A 22,087-nucleotide genomic window follows, 5' to 3' on the forward strand; every position below is an offset into this window, starting at 1 on the left:
AGGGGTATTTTGTCTAACAACATTTTGTTGGATTTTAAAAATTACTATTTTCCCCTATATCCTTCTGCTGGTAAAGGAATCTTCTTGGCATTTTTGTCTTTTACATTGAAATTACCTTTTTACCCTCTAAATTTGTAAAGAGTGTAGTTTTTTTGAAGGGATTTCGGTCTTTTCTTTCATATATTAGTTTTACCTTTTTGCACATCTAAATCCTTTTGACTTCAAAAAATAAGATGGGGTTTTTGGTTTTTTTATTTGAAATTACTTTAGCACCCTTTTGGTTGTTAAAAAAAAGGGTTTTTTTTTAAGGTCTTTTTTGTCTTTTCACTTTTTGGGTACCTAGGGAGTTTACTGTTTTGCCCTTGTTGGCTTTGTCATGAATTAGATCTTTTGCGGTTTTTGCGGTAATTTCGTTTTTCTTTTTTTCTTTTTTAGTTTTTTTTTTCTTCTCGATTGTTCTTTCTCGATAGAAAGAAGAAGAAAAAAGAACATCCATATCAAAGGCCACCAACCATACTGTTGAGATTTGTGTATGAATCTAAAGAGACAGAGTATAGCGGAAGCATGAGAGAGAAAAGAGACAAATTTTATGTGATTTGGTCTATGACCTACGTCCACAGGGTAAAGCCCAAATGGCTACATTGTGCTCTTATTAACTTGATCATCTACAATACAAAGGGTCTATATTTATAGGGTTTAGAGTAAACACTAATATGGTAATAAAATCATGATTACAATTCACCGTAAATAGAGAATATTATAATATCAACCAAATATGGAATATACGGAAAATATATTATATTTTTCGTATATTCTAATATCCCCCATCAAACTCAAGGTAGAAGATTCTGGAATCTTGAATTTGAAATTAGAAGCCAGATTTAAATGCAGTCGAAGTCGATGGTTTGATCAAAATGGTGCCGGCGAGAAAGGTTGAAAGTGACGGCCGGAGAACGGAGACTAGCTGTTAATCCCGTGAGGGGCCAAGCTGCAACTGACAACGATGGTCGAAGAACGGAAACTAGCTGTCAAACCTGTGAAGGACCAAACCACATTGTACCAAAAGGCTAAAGGAGACGGCCGGAGAACAAAGAATATCTGTCAATCTCATGAGGGGCCAAACCGCAACTTACAATGATGGTCAGACACAAAAATTAGCTGTTAATCCTGTGAAGGGCTAAACCATATTGTGTCAAGTTTTGGCAAAGAATTGAGCCATTAATCACAACAAAATAGGCAAAAAAAATAAAAAATTAAACTTGAGGGAATTTGGTGGAACGCAGCATAGTCAAGCAGCCATGCACCCTCAAGGAGTAATATGGTGTAGCGCAAGGTTACGTACAAAAGAGGCAAGGATCCAATGTGATGCAGCTGCAGCAGATCCAGTATAGAGCGCATGGATCTCACGTGCTGGGAGAGCGTGAGGCACGTGGGTGGTGCACAGGAAATTTAGGCGGCACATGGGAGAGCGTGCAAAGTCCAATGGCTTCTATTTTGGTGTCGTTGAACTACTCTCGGGATGGGCTTTCCAACTATGGTGGTACCTCGGTGTAATAGGGACCAAAACATTGCGAAGTCGGAAAAGGCAGAGAGAGGTGGCGACGCGTGAGGTAGGGAAAGGCAGAGTTTCTTTCACGGGAGGGAAGTCTCGTACCTTGCTAATCTGTTTTTGGACTTATTGTTCCAAATTGGACTGCTAAAAAGAGGTTGAAAAGAACTTCAAACAACGGCTATTGTCACAAGAAAGGGCGCTGGAAAATTGCCGAAAATTCGTCGGAAGGACACCGAAAAAATCCTACAGGCCACAGGTCTGTGGCTCTGATACCATGTTGAGATTTGTGTATGAATCTAAAGAGACAAAGAATAGCGGAAACATGAGTGAGAAAAGAGACAAAGATTTTACATGGTTTGATCTATGACCTACGTCTATAAGGTAAAGCCAAAAAAGCTACATTGTGCTCTTGTTAACTTGATTGTCTATAATATAAAAGTCCTTATTTATAGGGTTTAGAATAAACACTAATATGATAATCAAATCATGGTGATTATAATTCACTGTAAATAGAAAATATTAAAATATCAACCAAATATAAAACATAACACATACCTCTTTCTACCAAACGCATCAACAAATCGTGTGTTTTTACTGCGGAAATCCAGCAAATATTGAGAGAAATGCGGAAAGGATGATACGTTCTAACTAGGGGTGTGCAAAACCCGCAATCCCCGCCCCGCAGAGGACCGGGTTTTCGGATTTTTTTTTTGCGGGTTAGGATCTTAATTTGAGAAATTTATGCGGGGCAGGGCGGGTTGCGGGTTTAGCCTTTTAAAAAATGCGGGTCCCCGCCCCGCCCCGCACAGAGGAGAAAAAAAAAAAAAAAAAAAAAAAAAAAAAGAAATCACATTTCTTAGAATTTTATCTTATAATTAATAGGGCTTTTAGTTTAGTTTACAAGGCTAATTCCATGGAAAATGTTCTTGTATAGAAATAGGAATGATTGAAAGATATGTGTCAACATGTTGAAGGACTAAATTTAAAGAGTTTTGAAATTATAATTTTTTTCTTTAATGAAACAGAGTGGATTCCCTAAAAATCTGACTTTGCATTCATAAGATTCTGTGAAAAAATAATTTGAATTTAATTTTTTTTATTAAAAAAACCAGTATTTTTTCAAATTTTTATTTTTTACAAAATAAAATCAAAATTACGTAAATGCCACTCAAAATACCCACCCCGCCCCGCAATCCCCGTCCCACGCGAACCCGCCCCGCACGATTGTCTTTATTAAGTGCGGTTTGCGGGTTGGAAATTTCCAACCCGCATAGGTGCGGGGCGGGGCCAAAAAGGCGAAAAACAGCCCCGCCCTACCCCATGCACACCCCTAGTTCTAACAACTCTATCAGATAACTGCGGATTTTCGGCCAAAAAATTCGATGTCTTTGTTTGAGCGAGACAAAGATAAAGGGCTAAAAAACAATTCCCCTCCCGCTATCGCTGAAGAGAGAAGCTGTTGTTCTTAACGAACAAGGTATATTTTTCTCTTCGATTTGGGTTATTTCTTGTCTTTTCGTTTGCGTTTCAGAATGATGCCGGATCATGGCGTTAGAGAAAGAACTCAAGATTTGGAGGACAGATGAGGAACCCGACCCGAACTCTTCCTACTTGCAAAAATTCAGAATCTACGAGACTCGGTCGATATTTGCATATATACTCTTCAGCATTGGTTTGAGATTTTGATTTGGTTTCTACTGTTTTGTTGCTCAAATTCATGTCCCTTTTTTTTTTTTGCATTGTTTTAGGAAAATATTATGAGAAACTAGAACACATTCATTAAAAAATTAGTGTGATAAGTCTGTTGTAGGGCTATTTCTAAATATTTGACTCCTCGTTTTTCTTTGTGAAATTATCTGGGTTTCATCGTTTGGTCGTAGTTTGGGTTTCTGCAAAATCTCTTCAACCCTAGGTCTGGCTCAGAAAAAAAAAAAAAAAAAAAAAAAAAAAAAAAAAAAAAAAAAAGTTGATCTATATTTTGATGGTACAGATTTGTTAATTTTAGTTAGATTTTGTTTGATTCTTAGTACTTTATATTTGGTGGATTTTGTTCAAATGATTGATTATACATCTCAGTTTTTGCTGCAACACATCTTAAGTAGAGGAAATAGAAATTAGTGTTCGTATCTGAATTTCAAATTTGTTAATTTTGCTTTTAGGAATTTAGTATTGGAACAATTTTTTAATCACAATCATTGCAACAATTCAGCTGAGCTTATAAAAACATCATGGTGTAGTCATATGGTGGTCTTGATTATTGACTTTCGCTTGTAATGCAGATTGGGCAAAGCCATCCCACTGGTCTAACATCCAACCTGTTGAAGCTTTTTGAGCCTCGACAGCTGATAAGCGCTGAATGTTGCACATTCAAGCCCCTTAACTTGCATATGTTAATTCTTTAGCATTGTTATTTGTTTGATTTTGTGTTGTTTTCATGTTTTCATGTTTTAAATAAAGATGCAATTAATTTCATTAATTTTGGGCGTAAAACACACTTTGAGAAGACCTAGAAGATATGTTTAAGCTTAACCAATCATAATAGAATACCTATATATGATGTTGCACATCATATAGGTATTCTATTATGTGGTTAAGTTTAATCAAATCAAATGAAGGATTAAATCGGAATTTCTCCACTAAGAGTCAAAATCGGATTGGATTCAAATTTGGATTCTGCATATGTCTCAGTGTTTGGATTATAACTTTTGCGTCAGATATTGGATTGCAATGAAATTGATGGCATTGGAAAGCTAATAAAATATTCAACAAATATGTCAGAAATAGTTTTTCTCTAATTCGAACGTTTACTATGCTAAAATTGTCTCGCAATAAAAGACCGCAATTCTTACCGAATTTGGAATCCTTTTCCTACTTGGATTGAAATTTCAATCTCCTACTTGGACAAGAAGGCTCAAGAGACGATTTTTCTGGAATTCCAAGAGCTTTTAGTACTTGTGTGCTCCCTATAAATAGATCCCTAATCTTCAAGAGAAGGTATGCTTGGTGCTTGGGCTTGTGCTTAGATTTAGATAGAAAATTCTTCTCGGAGGCCTGACAAGTTGAAGAGGAGAAGAACATGGCAGGAGGTCATCCCAGCACTACGATGAGCGGCTAAATTCCTAATAAGGTGTTGATGTAGCCATTTCCAAGTAACAATGGTTTAATTGTATTTTAGTTTGGGATTTTCTCTATGCATGATGGTTGTATAACTGTGAGAATTGATTTTAATGTTTATATTCAATCATTATGAATTTCCTATCTTGTCTTAGAAAGTCTTTTTATATTGATTGAACTCAATCCTTCATATTTTCTGTGATTATGTGAATGATTGTTATACAACGGTTTTAATTGATATATGATCAAGAGGATTAGATAGACCATGCCTAGGGAAGACGGATTGTACTACACCCTAGTTTAGTGTAATTTAGGTAGACAGTCCGTGCCAACTGAAGATGGGTTATACTATTCCATTGATTGTGTGTATATCCTATTAAAGACGTAGCTAGTCCATGCCTAGGGAAGACGGGTCGTACCGCATCTTAGTGGTTAGGTGAACGCTCCGTGCCAACCGAAGATAGATTATACTTATTCTTTAGAGGTAATTTCTTGACTACTCGAGTGAGATGAGTCCTATATCATGCATAGTATGAATTTTCCTTGTTAATTTATGATTGACCATTGTTATGCGGTGAGTGGTGAAATCAATCCCCTATTCTTTATCTCATCCCTACTATCTTTAAATTTATGTCTTTTACTTTTATGTATTTCTTTTTTATAAAACAAAAACCAAATCAAACATCTTTTTAATTAAGTTATATTTAATCTCGAAAAGCTTGATAATAATACCTATTCAGTCCTTGAGGTTCGACACCCTCTCTATAGCCTTATCCTACAAGGATTCGTTCTATTGCGAGTGGTTAATTTTATTGTTGATATATTTTGGTAAACAAAAGACCACATCAACAGCCTTTGGAGTTTAAACCGCCTCCAGAGAAGAGAAAATGCCCATCATTAACAGATTTAACGTTGCTGTCTAGAGCGTGTTTGAATGGTTTTCGATTTGATACTGATTTGTATAAATATAATATGATCTTTCATATTATTATTATGAAGGGATGGCGTAATTTGTGAGTAGGTTTGCCGAGCCTGGAGATCCTGAATATGCTTCGCCTGCCCAAGACGCTGAAACTCCTGTAAGATTTTACATTTTTGCAGGGGGTTGATCTATGCTCCAGTGCTTTACATCAGATAATCATTTGGCTCTGTTGTCACAGTTTGCTGAATGGATGGCCAGATCACTAATGTTTTTCCTTGAAAACATTTTTATATGGCATATATTAGTTTCTTCCTGGCATTCCATTCTAACAGCTTTAGAGGAAGTACAATAAGGATGACGCCTAATTATTTCAACTTATTTAACTGAATGGTCATGAATTATGTGTGTGATTCTTTTCTGTCCATGGAAGTGATACTGATGAAGAATTCATGTTCATTAACTACAAAATGAGTGATACAACTCAACTGAACTGACCCTAAATTTGAACTAAGTGAGTGATATAACATAACTGTTAAGTAACTTTTGACTTGTTACTTGATGGGTATTTTTTCTCTCTTCATCATATCTTGGGAATATAAGACAGAACATTGAAAAGCCCATCTGCAGAGGTTCTTCTGATGGTTGTTTGAATCTTCCTTTTTATTTTATTTAATTTTGTTGACTGTGTACCTACATGTGATTAAAACAATTGCCTAAGGTGGTGTTACAAACTAACACATTCCAAGCACCTAAATTAATTACCCTCAGCCTGAGAGGAAAACTACTTACTTAGCCAGTAGAGCTTACAACTAGGAATTGCTCAAGTATAACATGGTGTTTGCACCATATATGATTTTTGATATATTTCAATGGATCCAAGTACAACGAAGGGCTAGAGTACACACGTTAAGACTAGAGAAGGGTGCAGCAAAGGCTGCTGAGGAGCTACATAAATGTGAAGACACACCATTGTTTTACTTTAAGGTTTTGGAGTTCAAATAGGTTCAGTATATTTGTTCTTACAAGTACTTTGACATAGATAATCCAAATGAAGACCCAAATATTTCTGGAGACCCATACAAGACATTGTTCGTGGCTAGACTTGTAAGTAATATTGTCCTTTGTATTTTGGGATGGATGCGGTTTAGTGCCCTTAATATCTACATTCCATGCCTTGATTGCAAGGCATCACTTTTAAATAATTGGAGATCAATTACTGGCCCTTTATATGCTATATTCATCTTTTTAATGTTCTACCATCCCTTTGTTAGATATGAAATGCAAGTCGTTCAAAACATTGGGAGGGGCTTACATACTTCTTCTGGAGTTGAAAATCAAGCTGCCAAGAGGCAGAAGCTGGAGGGCGGGCACTTGCATAAGGTACAATAATTGTGTCAATCTATGTTATCTCTAAGTCAACTTATCTTTCAAAGAGCTTGTCAAAGAAAATATGTGTTGACTTGCTAGACATATTGAAATTTTAGTGATTGGCTAGAAAGTGATTTTCTTTGACGCTGTAAGAATTTGGTATCTCACAGTAGTCAATAACTTAGACATGAATGCATATTATTACAACTATACTTTTCTATGTAGTTTATTGTCATAAGGCAGGCCTCAGGCTCAGCTTTTGCTGTGTGTAACAGGTTACAGACACAAACTAGCAAACCAATTTGGTCCGCAAGCCATATTACCCATTCTTGATGCTTGAGAATTTTTATCAGACCAAGTACTATTGATAATTGCAACAAATAATTGTACGAAAGTCTCACCTTTTGCTTGTGCATGGATGATCTGACCAATTACAGATGAACAGTTTCCAGTTTTTTTTAATCAATATGAAGTCAGACTTTCATTGGTATGTCTAGTTTCTTAGAATGGCTTGTTTATTTATGTTTGTCCATTACTGAAATAAGTGTCCTTTCTAATTTTCTGGAAGTAATGACAAGTTAATGAACGTCAGTGTATTACATTAACTTGATAGGATAATTTTGGTGTGTGATAAGTGCCACTTTATCACCTGCCTATACAACAACTACACAAAACATAATACTTGGTTGACCAGTTGGTTCTATGATGCATTTCTTATTTACGAAGGATGTGGGTCGCTTATGAAGCATGCTTCCCTTGGTTGATTGTCATTTCTGTGGATGGAACAAAAAATTTTGAGAAAAAATAAATAAATAATGGCCAGACAAATGAGAAACGAATAAGTGGCTTGAATTTGAAAGAAAAAAAAAATGTTTAAACAGAGCCAGATATTCCAGTCCGGTTCATCTAATAACTTTTCTGTTCTTTTTTTCTTTTACAATTATACCCTCAGATAAAACATTTAAAATACAAAAAAAAAAAAAAAAAAAAAAAAAAAAAAAAAAAAAATCCATATCCATGGGCTGGCCATGGAGGTTGACTGGCCATGAAAGGAGGACATTTAATAGATCAAAGACAAATATAATGTAATATACTTGTACTGTTTTTTTCTTGTAGATGTCTGACTTTAATACATTGGATTTAAATTTTCTTGCAATGTGGAAATTCTTCATTTGCGCTTAATGTAGGATTCATGCTTTGCAGTTGCCTCATAGCCCAGGAACTTACTTTCTGGCTTAAGGACTTGCATAGAGGTATCCAGTTACATGCATGACCAGGGGTTTCCATGCTGCCCATATCCCTAGTTGCGCCAAGTTCGATTACGGAGGACAATGGGAAAGCTGATATGGAATTTACTGCAAGCATTCCAATTCTTTTTTCCTATTGATTTTTTTGTAACTGCTTGGTGAAGGTGTTGTAGCTCCAGTGAGATTTAAACCAAGTTGTGGAATCATAGAGCATGCCGGTAAAGTTTTTGCTATTCATGACAACATTATTTATTATAAACATCATAGCTTTTCTTTCTTTTTCTTTTTTTGACATGTCCACACAAGAGGGAGATGGGGGATTTGAACTAAAGATCTCAGCTTCATGAAACGTGGTCTCTAGCCGATTGAGCTACGTACCCCTCCCATTTGAGACTATAAACGTCATAGCTTTTCAAAGTTCATGATGCATTGTAATGAAGAAATTTTTATTTTGAATCACAATTTTATGTGTCTATAAGTTGGTTGACATAAACACAATGAATATGAATATCATACATGATTTCCAATACCTTTGATTTCAAATAACAACTTACGTGTGCTATCTAAATTAACTCTCATTTTCTTTTGTTATAATCATATTTATTAAATTTTATAGTTTTACTTTAATTGTTTTAAAAATTCAATGTATACTTGTTCAATAATCTAGATATTAAATCTATTCTACAATATATATATAATGTTAACAATTATATTGATACATAATACCAAGAACCAAGCACGGGCCATCCAACTAGTATTTTGTTATAAGCGTAGTTAGTAAAATTTAAAAAGAATTTATTAGTTTTTTTTTCACAGACGACGGTGGCGCGTCTAATCCAGTCTAAAGAGTCAAAGGTGGCTACGTAAAAATATAATGTTAACAATTATATTGATACATAACACCGAGAACCAAGCACACGCCATCCAACTAGTATTTTGTTATAAGCGTAGTTAGTAAAGTTCGAAAAGAATTTATTAGTTTCTTTTTCCCAGACGACGGTCGCACGTCTGATCCGGTCTAAAGAGTCAAAGGTGGCTACATAAAAGTCAAAGGCGGCTACATAAAAATATAATGTTAACAATTATATTGATACATAACACCGAGAACCAAGCACGCGCCATCCAACTAATGCTTTGCTATTAGCGTAGTTAGTAAAGTTTAAAAAGAATTTATTAATTTCTTTTTCACAGACGATGGTCGCTCGTTTGATCCTGTCTAAAGAGTCAAAGGCGGCTACATAAAAGTCAAAAGCGGCTACGGAAAAGGACTTCTCTGCACAAGGAAATCAACGGAAGCCTTTAGTGACACTTCAATTCAAATTTCTTGAAAAGCAAAATGGATTGCAGGCAGATAGTCACGAAGACAATCAATGGAAACCTTGTATATGGATATACATATATTTACTTTATCCGAGGAAGAAAAGATTTGATCCTGACTAAAGAGTCAAAGGCGGCTACATAAAAGTCAAAAGTGGCTACGGAAAAGGACTTCTCTGCACAAGGAAATCAACGGAAAAGGACTTAAGTTGAACTGTTTGGCTTTTTCTAAAACCTACCCACCCGCATAAAACCTAAATTTTGACCCGGATTTTGACCCAAGTTTTGAGAAAATTCAATGCTGTTTTTCAGATTAATGGTGGGACCCACGCGCAGGAAAAGTTGACTAAAAAAACGCGTGGGTCCCACATTTAAATAATAAAATATCAATAATTTAAATAAAAAAAAAAAAGAAATTAAAAAAAAAATAGAGCCGGCAGAGGCCGCACGGCCTCCCCAGAGTACTGGGGGTGGCCGCGCGGCCACCCCCGACCCTTGGGGGTGGCCGCGCGGCCTCCCCCGACCACTGGGGGTGGCCGCGCGGCCACCCCCAAAAGGGTGGCTACCAACCGGCAGCCACCCCTTCCTTCATTTTTTTTTTTTTTTAATTTTTAATTTTGATTTCAATTATTTTTTTAAAAAAATATTATTTATTTATTTTAATTAAATAATCAATATATAATAAATTATTATTATTTAAATTATTATTTCACACAACTTTTCAAAATACCAATCATTATACACAACTTTTTAAACTTCTAATCATTTTTTACTATTAAAATATAATATTTTTCAATCTCAAAATTCAACACCCAAACACAATTTTTTACCTCAATATTTGTAAATAGAATTAAAATTCAATTCTAATTCTAAAAATTCAATACTCAAACGCACTATCAATTCAAATTTCTTGAAAAGCAAAATGAATTGCAGGCAGATAGTCACGAAGACAATCAATGGAAACCTTGTATATGGATATACATATATTTACTTTATCCGAGGAAGAAAAGATTAACCATTAGAAAATCAATGGAAGCCTTTACCCATCTTTTTGTCTGCTCTTTCTTCTTCTCTCTCTTAAGAACCTCCATTTCACAAGACAGTACTATTACTCCAAATCAATCCATCAGAGACGGTGGCACTTTAGTTTCAGCTGACGGATCGTTTCAATTGGGATTCTTCAGCCCAGGTAATTCCAAAACTCGATACGTGGGAATATGGTACATGATATCTTCGGAGACAGTTGTATGGGTAGCCAACAGAAACGCTCCGCTTAACGATCAGTCAGGAGTTTTAAAGGTCACTGATGATGGATTTCTTGTGCTTCTTAATAGCACCAATAGTATTGTTTGGTCATCTAATACATCAAGAACCGCAGAAAATCCAGTTGCACAGCTCTTAGACACTGGGAATCTTGTTGTGAAAGATAGAATCGATGATGACCCAGAGAAGTTTTTGTGGCAGAGTTTTGATTATCCATGTGACACACTCCTACCGAAAATGAAGCTTGGATGGAACTTAGTAACTGGTTTGGATAGGTTTGTATCATCTTGGAAGAGCACGGAAGATCCTGCTCAAGGTGAGTATTCAATGCGGATAGATCCTCGTGGGCTTCCGCAAGTGGTTTTAATGAAGAGAGATTCAATATTGGCTAGATTAGGGTCATGGAATGGCCTTCATTTTACGGGATATTCTGGATTAAGACAGAATCCAATATATAATTATGAATTCGTGTTGAATGAGAAGGAGGTTTATTTCGAGTACAAACTTCCAGACACTTCTGTTTTTGTAAGATCTATGGTAAACCCATCAGGTGTTCCTCAAAGATTCATATGGATGGATCGGACACACAGTTGGGAGCCTATCATTACAGCCCAGTTAGATCAATGTGCAATTTATGCCTTCTGTGGTTCATATGCTTCCTGCGACATCAATAACTCTCCTGTATGTTCATGCTTGGAAGGATTCTTATCCAAGTCTCCAAAAGATGGGGATCCAGTAGATAGGTCTGATGGGTGTGTTCGAATGACTCCTTTGGAATGCAATGACAGACATAAATTCCTGAAGCGCACAGGGGTGAAATTGCCGGACACATCTTCTTCCTGGTATAACAAGAGCATGACCCTCGAGGAATGCGAAGGAATTTGTCTGAAAAACTGCTCTTGCACAGCATATGCAAGTTTAGATGTCAGGGGAGGAGGAAGCGGCTGCGTGCTTTGGTTTGGTAGACTTGTTGACATTAGTGAATTAGCTGAGGGTGGGCAAGACCTCTATATAAGGATGGCCATTTCAGAACCGGGTACCATTTCACTTCTATTTTTTCTCTTTGGATTTTTCTGATTTTTTATTTTCTTTTATTTTGAATAGAGAAATGATTCATTTCATTGTGGGTTGCTTATATTTGGCCCCAAAGATCAGATGGTGATTTTCAAGAGAGGAAGAATGAAAGAAGGGCATGAGAAGGATGTATAACACATCTCTTTTAAATAATACATAAGGACAACTACATCCATTGATTCTCAATTGGTGAAAGTTGATTTATTATATATGTTCTTTCATTTTACGAGGGGAATTAGGGAATATTATAATATTAATAAAATAATTAAATTTATTATTTTTAATTCTTAGTTCAAGTTTTTGAATAAGTAATAATTTTACATGATATCAAAGCAGAGCTCTTGAGTTTAAACCTTGATTTTATAGTTTATTGATTTTTAATAAACATTCTACGTGTTGGACCTCATTTATTAAGGAGTATGAACTCATACCTGAGGGGAGTGTTAGAATAGTAATAAAATAGTTAAATTCATCATTTTCTATCAGCTAAAGTCTTGACTTCGAATGGTGTCTTCGTAATTGAACTCCTATTTTAATTGAATATTCCACGTCTTCAGCCTCATGATTAGATTTATGATTTCTTTTTAACTTAAGCTTTTGAATAAGCTAGTGGTAATTTACTGGAATAACCAACATTGATAGGCACTAGATGATATATTCCAAAGCTGGCTTAAAAAGCTAATCATTCAACCACAAACTAGACAAATTGTAATGCCAGGGAAACTAGGAAGTGGTGGTTGTACGTGGTGGCGTTGAGCTCAACTGCTTTATCCACCTCATTTTAATTTGCACCCATTTCCCCGTCTAGAATATGGGCAAGACGAGTTATTATCAAAGTCGCTTGACTTTTTTTTGATCTTTCAGGTCGTCCTGAGAAAAAGAGGCACTTCAGCAAGAAGAAACTAGTGGCAATTATAGTCGGCTCAACATTACTAGTGGTGGGAATGACAATAGTTGGACTAGTCTCATACATATGGAAGAAGAAACTCAAAAACCAAGGTAAATTTGTAAGAAATGGACTCTGATAATAATTGATTCATGATGGTAGACTTATAACTTAGAAATTTTAATAAATAAGTCTTTCATGAAGAACAGATTGGGGGGTAAGTAATTTGCTTATGATAAAAGAACTATCCAAGATTTTTCATGTCATGCATCTCTTGTTATTTCAGAAATGACAAAAAGAAGTCAGATGAAGGATAATAACAATGAAAGTGAGAAGGAAGATATGGAGTTACCGATATTTGATATGGTAGCCATAGCTAATGCAACAGATAATTTTTCAAACAATAACAAGCTAGGAGAAGGTGGCTTTGGACCTGTGTACAAGGTAAATGACAACAAAACAAGGTGAGCTATATTTTTTATTTTCCAAATTATACCAACTCTTTCATTTTCAGGGTATATTGCCAGAAGGAAGAAATATTGCTGTGAAGAGGCTTTCAAAGAATTCTGGACAAGGATTAAACGAGTTCAAAAATGAAGTTAATTTGATTGCCAAACTCCAACACCGTAATCTTGTGAAGCTTCTCGGTTCTTGCATTCAAGAAAATGAAAATATGTTAATCTATGAATACATGCCCAACAAAAGCTTGGACTCCTTTATTTTTGGTTTGAATCTTGATCTTGACTTAATCCAGAACATTCATTTTTAGTCTTATTCTCTTTCATTGATAAAATTGTTTATTGAAAATTTAGCCAAGTATGCACTAATATGAATGTGAAATTGGACAGATAAAGCAAAGAGTAAATTACTAGATTGGCATAAGCGTATCAACATTATTCGTGGTGTTGCGAAAGGACTTCTCTATCTTCATGAAGATTCTAGACTGAAAATTATTCATAGAGATCTAAAAGCTAGCAATATCCTTTTAGATAACAATATGAATCCAAAAATTTCAGACTTTGGCCTGGCTAGATCATTTGAAGAAGATCAAATTGATTCCAAGACCAATAGGATTATTGGAACATAGTAAGTATGATTAAACTTCTTTAATAGGTTACATTTTGCTATTTTTTATTTTTTATTTTTTATTTTTTATTTTTTATTTTTTATTTTTTATTTTTTATTTTTTATTTTTTATTTTTTATTTTTTATTTTTTATTTTTTATTTTTTTTGCAATGATATTTTTGCAGTGGTTATATGTCTCCCGAGTATGCGGCGCATGGACAGTACTCGATAAAATCTGATGTGTTTAGCTTTGGAGTTTTAGCATTAGAGATTGTGAGTGGAAAGAAGAATAGAGGATTTTGTCACTCAGACCACCACCTTAGTCTTACTGGACATGTAAGTATAAATAGTGACAAATCATACTGATTTACTTCTTTTTTTAAAAAAAGAAACATCTTATTAACAATGTAGTTACTTGAGAGTAGAAAGGGTCACATGATGCCCCTATTATCTTAATGCTCTTTCAATATTCATGGGCTAGTTTGAATGCAATCAAACCAACAAAAATTTGATTTTCATTTCTTTCAGGCATGGAAACTATGGATTGAAGATAGGCCAATGGAACTAATTGAAGACAACTTGGTAGCTGACTTGTGCACTCTATCTAATGTATTACGACACATTCATGTGGGTTTGTTATGTGTGCAACAAAGACCAAAAAATAGACCAAACATGTCGTCTGTGGTTCAAATGTTGAGTAACGAGAGTTTATTGCCTAAGCCAAAACAACCAGGTTTCTTTACAGATTCACTTGAAGCAGATTCTTCATCTACCAAGCATGGAACTTGTTCAGCAAACGAAATCACCATTACATTATTGGAAGCACGGTAAATAACGTCACTTGAGCGTAAAAGGGAGGAGTTTTTTTATTTTAATGAATTTATGTAAATCTTGACTTCAGCATATTTAGCTAAACAAAAAAGGTATGGAAACTGCTATACTTTTGCACAGAAGGGTCAAAGAGAGAAAGATAAATAGTTTTGGCTTAGAGCAATGCTACTTCTACTATATTCATGTTGTTTATTCATCTAGTGGATAATGTTTACACAAAGAGTAATGCTAGAAAAATTCAATAGTTGATTTGAAAAAAAAATTGTACAGAAATGTAATGTAGATGTACACCAGATGGACGTGTATCATGTCTTAAGAACTATTAATGCTAAAAATTCCTCTTGTGTCCCTCTAATAATGATGTGACTTTTAAAATTACCATTAGGCTTATGACTGATCACTATTAAATTTTGATCAAATTGTGATTTTAAAAGGCATCTCATTTTTGGAGGGATACAAGAGAGACTTTTAGAATTAATTGATCTCAAAATATATAGTGTTTATATAAAGAGCAATGCTAGCAATTACACTTTTATTTCATTATATTGATCACAGTCTCAACCAACATTTAGATCAATCATTGTTTTTTTTAAAAAAAAAAATCAAATATTAATTGGGATTGTTATGTTAATATTATGAGATAGTATATAGCATTACACTTGCGTAAAATTGAGAAACAAGTTCTCAAACAACAAGCACAAATCTATTATTCGTAGAAGTTTTTTACGTATATAATTAACTAGATTTTCCGGATCAACTTATTTCCTATATTTTTTTTTTTTTTTTTTTAACTCCTACAACATACAAATTTACCTTAAATCGAAAAATCAACACAAAAATTATATAGCCTTTTGGAAGCAAGTCAACCTTTTCAGGGTCGGGCTCGAACTCCTTTCCTCCTATTCCTTTATATATTCTTATCGCCATTGGGGGTTTCATCAATATCTCCCGATCGACCCTCCAAGAACCGGCAGCTCCCAACGAAGAGGAAGCATGGCGGCGCACTATTTTCCAAACGAAATCATATCCGATATTCTCTTAAGACTGCCCGTGAAATCCCTAATGAGATTCATTGGCGTCAATAAAGCATGGTTCTCCATTATCAATAGCCCTACCTTTGCTTTCACTCACCTCGCCCGCACAAACCGTTCCCATGACAATCATAATGATCGCCTTCTCCTTCTAACAGTTTCTTGTAAGGCTAAGGAAGAGCCTAAGGGCCGCCGCAGATACATTACCACCGCTGTCACTGCTGGCCTTGGCAAACAAGTAACAGAACAAGACCAGTCAATCAAATCGTTCGATGAAAATATAGAGTTGAGTTTCTCGTACAAAAACTTGAAGCATTTTGAGGTGGTTGGTTCCTGCAATGGGTTGGTGTTGTTAAAGCGTTACGTCAACACCCTTGTTCTGTGGAACCCATTGCTTGGAAAATTTGTAACCCTTCCTAAACCCGGCAATTCTGGGTACAACGAGTCTTGGCTGCGTTCTACTGGTTGGGAATTTGGGTTTGATTTACGGAAAAACGACTGCAAAGTGGTGAAAATTGTTTGCTTAGAAAACAATATTGGCAGTGCTAAAGTTGACTCTCTGGTTCAGGTTTTCTCACTCCGTACTGGGTGTTGGAGAAGCTTTAGAGTTGGTGTTCCTGCGTGTCAATTAACTCACCGTGGTTTGCCACCAGTCATTAATGGGCCTCTCCATCGTTTTATTGACCGTCGCCCGCAACCTTTCATCAATGGAGCCATCCATTGGCTTGCTTCATCCCAAATTGGCAACCCTATTTTTCACCGCCGAACTTTGGTCTTGTCATTTGATATAAGCAATGAGATACTTCGTGAGATAATGCTACCAAAAAAAAAAATAGCTTTTTCTTCCCCACCAGTCCTGTCTATCTCAGTATACGGAAAATCACTTGCTGTGTTTGTTGCCTCATCAGCTTCTTTAGGTTCTTTGTGGGTGATGAGAGAATATGGTGCAGTTAAGTCATGGACGGAAGTTTTAATGGGCCGACCTCTACCAAAACCATTGGGTTTTACTACGAGCGACGAGGTACTATGGAAGACTGATAGTGGAGACGTAGCTTCATACCATCCTAAGAGGCCAAAAGTTTTGAATCATAGAGTTGATGATGAGGGAATCCATTGTTTTGCTGGTTCTTATGTGGAGAGCCTTGTTTTACTCAACGAATCAGATCTTGCAACAAAACGACGAAGCAAGAAGGGGAATAGAAGAGCAACGAAGCAAAAGAGATCAGTGATTGACTGCTTGGAACCCTACCAAAAGACCTCGTCAGGAAGTCCAGGCAGAGAATGTCGCTTTTGGAGCTGAAAGAGAGAACAAGAGGAAGAGGAAAAACTAGAAGATATGGGTCTTCAAATACAGAAAAAGAAGAGAGTACTTCTATCGCAAAAGAGGAGGAGGAAGAAGAAAGTGGCAGGGTAGTGGTGAGACCAGAAGATGAAGAAGAAGCACCAGCAGCAACAAATAATCAGTTAAACAAAAAATTTGAAGAATTCACAAGGAAAATGAAGGAAGAAATTAACTAGGATTGAAGCTCAAAGACATCTAATAGCTAGCAGTCTAATGTATATTTTGAGAGATATATTATAATACTAGAATCCGTTGGTCTCTTTTAAAAATGACTAAGCTCTCAAGCCTCTCGTGGTTTCTTCGAACCCTTTTTCCTACCGTATGCACGTAGAACTTAATTTGCTCCTTTCTTCTTGTTCTTTTACTGCAACTAGCTAGTTAGGCAAAATGCAAAACCATGAAAAACGATAAAGAATTGCAATCCGTAAAGACAGTGGCCTTGAGCGGTGGCTTTAGGTAGTGGCCTTGGGTGGATTCAGGCGGCAGAGGAGATGGTGGTCCTGGTGGATTGTTTGGGGTAGATCCAGTAGGTCTCTTGAAAAGGAAAATGATCTATTTGTCTATATGTTTTCTTTTGCGAATGAGATCTATTGTTTTCATGTATATTGTAGTTAATGTTTTTAGCTAACATGTCAACTTTTTATCGGATGCTGTACAAGATGGGTTTTACACCACACATCCTTATTGAAGGTATTCTCTTTCTGAGATTATATTATTACTGAAAGTCAAAGGCCACAAAGATATATAAGTAGGAGCTTCATGCATTCACCTGAAAGGAAGAATTGAATATTGTATTATCTACAGTAATCAGTCGTGCCAGCCATGATCGCCGTTACTTTTTACATCATTTTGTATCACAATCCACGAGAAAGTGGATTTTACTCTCTCACAATTGAATGGAGCAACTCCTCTTCTTTACCATCCAGGTTCCAACTTCCAAGTGGTTAATTTACTCCTGACAGGGGGAAAAGAAAAATGACAACAGAATTGAATGAAGCAGCCAATAAGAATATTTGTCAAAGCGGGAAACAGTAGTTAGTTTTATGTACCTGAGGGGGATCTGTGGATAGAGAACTGGAGCTGGCTTCTGCTGGTGCTTCAGAAATTCTTGCTTCTGATTTCTCATTTGAATAACTAGCAGAGAAAAAAATCAATCAATATATATAAGAGATAGCACATAGCAAAAACATAAATATATGCCAAATTCAGGTGAGTGATCAACGTGGGTTTATATTCATCACATAAAACTTCTGCTTTACCTTCCTATAGTAGATAATTTCGTGTTGCAAATGGTTCATATGCATCACAAAAACTTCATTCTTCATATAAACCAGAAAAACTAAGCATTATCTATATGCTCTATTAGCAGTTTTACAGTAAGATGGAAAACTTAATTAGAATGATTTTTTCTTAGTATCCATTTAGCTTGTTTTCCACTAACAAGATCTTTTGTAGGAGAAAATACATAATTAATGACAAAGTTCGTCATTCTTCAGCACTCAGTACCAGAGAATTCAACAAAATCCATATTAATACTCACGTTGAGAGTATGGTCACCCAAATAAGCTCTACACAGTCCACCCAAAGAAGTCTTTGTTCTACTGGGATCACACCATAGGTAATAAGATGAGCAAAAGGCCAAAGCTTCCACCCTGCCTGCATAACACAACCAACAATAAGATTAGATGCAAGATAAAGTCACCTACATACATATATCAACATCAACTACATGGTGGACTGAGCTTAAACTTGACCTGAGTTAAACAACAAAAATATCATTGCCAAAGCTAGATGAGCTTCTATCACATAAATCAAATCAAACCCTAATGTATGTGAATTCCATCATCCTGCAAGCCTTCCCTATTGTATCATTCAAGCATATAGATCAACTCCTATGATAACTACGACAATTTTCTATCTGGATTACAAGATAGTCAGATTGAATTCGGGTCAATTATATACTTAGGCTTATAATAAAAAGAAAAATATAGGATTTCCACATTACTCAGTCATGTTTCACCAAAACTAAATCAACTACTGACAGGACCCAGTATCTGCTAACTTTTTGTAAGAGAAAATTATGAGGTTTGTCTGGAACATAAGGACCAAATCAAAAGCTTGAAAGCAATGTGGATTTGTGTTGACTAGGACAAGACATCTGCACACTTGATCAAGTTTGGAACCTTATTTAGAAGTTTGATGCATTAATGAAGAACAGTATTAACTTCTAGACAACTAGGAATGAGAGGCAGGGAACAGGTCATTCGCAACACATGCAATTGCTTACATAATCCGTTTATTGCTGCTAGACCAAAGTTCTTAACATCAGAATGCAAAACTTCAATGAAGATTCACTACTTATTTACTAATTAAAGAATTTAAAATGACTGTTCCAGCCACTATTGGCAAGAAGGCACAAACGGAGCAGAAGTCAGCTTCGAAGTTTGGCTCTAAACACTCGAGAAGAATGCAAAGATAAGGAAGTAGGAGCAGAAGGTACACTTACAGTCAGCATGGGCCAGAACGTCGCCTTCAATTCATTAAAAATACTAACTGGGGACTCGAAACGCAAAAATCCCAAGAAAGTAAAATAAATGCTATTCCAAACTGCAGCCCATGCAGTTTGGTCGAAGATTACTTTGGCAGGAACCACCCACCAGTCTTGGAAAGGAAAAAGCTCCTGGAATCATAGGAAGCTGTTTCAGTAAACCAAAGAACTATGAAATTCAACTAATAAGAAAATATAAACCATAATGATCACCTCACAGAACTGGTAATAATAATGAGAAAGGGAGCCATGTAGAGTAAAGCCAACAAGGCCAGATCTGAACATTCGTGCTCGATCAAAATCAAAGAGAGGTTTTCCTTCATAACACTGCAGAATTAAAGAATATAAATTAAAAATTAAGAAGTTATGTAAAGGCCAGTTTGTGACAGAGAAAACAAGATTTAGAAGGAATTATTTTCACAACATGGACTAACCTGTGCAATCCAATCACCTACGGAGTACACCACTCCACTAATAACCATTTTTGCCAAAACTGGGTTTGTCTTAAGAGCTTCCTCATAAGCAGTCCAGTTGTGTTGAGGTGCATATCTTAGTATCTCAAAAAGCGTCCAGCCCTAACACAAAACCAAAAAATAAAAAGCAATATCAAGTCCTGAAAGGTGGACTAGATTAAAACCCTGTTTGTTGTGCAATGCACAAATAAATCAGAAGCTAAAATCATTTAAAGCTCCCTTTTAAATCTAAAGCATGCACCATAAAGGTTTTGATTTAATTAAATTATTAAAATTCCCCACATAAACAATCACACTTATAAAGGAACTATTTGGGAAAGGAGTTTTAAATATTGTTTAGTACTACTCTAGTCAATCTCAGGCTACAGCATCTCTTAAGTCATAAGTGCACAGATCTTTTTGCTCAACATATCAGCTCCACATCTTTTCTAACCTTTTCTTGTCCCCATAAAGCCTTTGATTTACAAGAATCAGGATCATTTCAGAAGACCAGAATATCTCATTTTACTTTCTTTGTCTTGCCACTAGCAAAACCACCACATTTCCAGCCTTGCAATTCATCCATATGCATGGATCATCGCAGACAGGCTCACGCAATGGAATTATTCCTTCCTGGTCATCCATCTTGTACTGTGATGCATAGTCCAGCTGTCATGTTGTGAAACTACTTATTTCAATTGAACATGTTGAAATCAATTATGAAACCCACCAAAATCAGTCCCCCAATTCATTCGTGCCACTTTAGTTGTACATAAAGCATCATTTCACTCTTTCCAACCTTACGCATGATCAAACTGAGATGAAAGCACAATAGTTAGCACCAATCCATTGCGACCCAATAATACCCATCAATCCACTGTAAAGCATCTAAACATAATCCAAGAACTATATTTGCCCAATAAATCTTATTTATGTAAAATTGGATTGGCACATTTATATGCGTAGTAAACTCGCCACAACTATATTCCCTAAAAACACCTTCAACTGTTTCCATTAATTAAGCCCGGTTGACTAGAAACTCGGCAAAAAGAATAAATCAAATTTAGCATAAGCACCTCACTAAGAAAGAAAGTTCCAAAAAGAGAAAAACATTTGAGCATTATTTTGGTTTTTTCTTTCAATATCGATAAACTTTTAGAGAAAAAAGCATCAAGATCCGTAACATTAAACAGTAACCGACTACCCCAAATACCATTTCCCCGATAGCATGTTTAGCATCAAATCATCAACTTCTCACGTCCCAAATACATACTAAGCTAATAACCCCAACCAAATACATATCACCCAAAAACAAAAATTACTTGACAAAAAGGAACAAGAACAAGAAACAATCGGATAAAATCGCAGAGAGACTCACATGCCAGTAGTCCGAATCAATGGTGAGCAATTTGGTGATGGCGAAAGTACCCGCAGCCAAAACTATCGTCCCGTTGATAGTCCTGTCAATGAGTTTCTCCATTTCCTCACTCTCCCTCTTTCCCACTTCATCACCAACCGAACCGGAAGAAGAAGAAGAAGAAGAAAAGCCTTGAAACTCACCAGCCCCTTCGAACGAGAGCCTCCCCTCATGACTCGATCCGAACCCGGCCACCAACTCCGTCTCCAACCCACCTTCACTCTCCAGCCGGCTTACCACCACGCCTTCTTGCTGGTCCGTAGAGTCCGTGCTCTGTACTGGGATCACGTCCGACTCTTCTACCACGGATCTTACCGCCCACGACTTCGTGTTCCGCTTGTCTCTCGAGAAAAGCGGGGTCTGGGAAAGCTTGAAGATGGGTGTGGATTTGGGTTTTGGTTTGAAGGTGGGAAGGACGACGCTCTGGGACATCATCGAGTGTAAGGTCGCCATGGCTATGGCTGACTGTATTGGGAGGAACTGATCGAGCTCAGTGGTATCTTTGAGAAGAGATACCTTCAATCTGCATTAGACAACCTTCGACTAGATTCCGCCCATGTCCAATTAGCTGTCGGTGGTATCTTTGAGAAGAGAGAAGAACCCCAATCGAAAACGACCCCGACTCCTAAATTGTCGTGTTATCCACAAGTTCTGATT

At 36.3% G+C, this 22,087-nt stretch overlaps 3 protein-coding genes across 3 annotated transcripts; 2 read left to right on the top strand and 1 right to left on the bottom strand.

Annotated features, from left to right (window-relative positions):
• The first annotated feature begins 10,549 nt into the window (after positions 1–10,549).
• On the top strand, positions 10,550–14,871 carry LOC133874642 (G-type lectin S-receptor-like serine/threonine-protein kinase At4g27290). Its single transcript, XM_062312517.1, has 7 exons — positions 10,550–11,819; positions 12,722–12,856; positions 13,030–13,187; positions 13,258–13,468; positions 13,592–13,829; positions 13,995–14,145; positions 14,338–14,871. Exons 1-7 carry the CDS (start codon positions 10,550–10,552, stop codon positions 14,638–14,640), a joined length of 2,466 nt encoding a protein of 821 aa, XP_062168501.1. The 3' UTR covers positions 14,641–14,871.
• A 762-nt stretch (positions 14,872–15,633) lies between these two features.
• On the top strand, positions 15,634–16,971 carry LOC133876262 (F-box/kelch-repeat protein At3g23880-like). The gene has a single exon (XM_062314544.1). It carries the CDS (start codon positions 15,634–15,636, stop codon positions 16,969–16,971), a length of 1,338 nt encoding a protein of 445 aa, XP_062170528.1.
• Positions 16,972–17,754: 783 nt separating this feature from the next.
• Positions 17,755–22,061, bottom strand: LOC133875530 (uncharacterized). The gene is made up of 7 exons (XM_062313697.1): positions 21,392–22,061; positions 19,996–20,136; positions 19,775–19,888; positions 19,520–19,693; positions 18,554–18,669; positions 18,063–18,147; positions 17,755–17,968 (listed from the first exon to the last, which is right to left on the bottom strand). The coding sequence occupies exons 1-7, from the start codon at positions 21,881–21,883 to the stop codon at positions 17,963–17,965; spliced, it is 1,128 nt and encodes a 375-aa protein (XP_062169681.1). The 5' UTR covers positions 21,884–22,061; the 3' UTR covers positions 17,755–17,962.
• Positions 22,062–22,087: the final 26 nt, after the last annotated feature.

The sequence above is a fragment of the Alnus glutinosa genome, chromosome 8 (genome assembly GCF_958979055.1).
Source record: "Alnus glutinosa chromosome 8, dhAlnGlut1.1, whole genome shotgun sequence".
Lineage (NCBI taxonomy): Eukaryota > Viridiplantae > Streptophyta > Magnoliopsida > Fagales > Betulaceae > Alnus > Alnus glutinosa.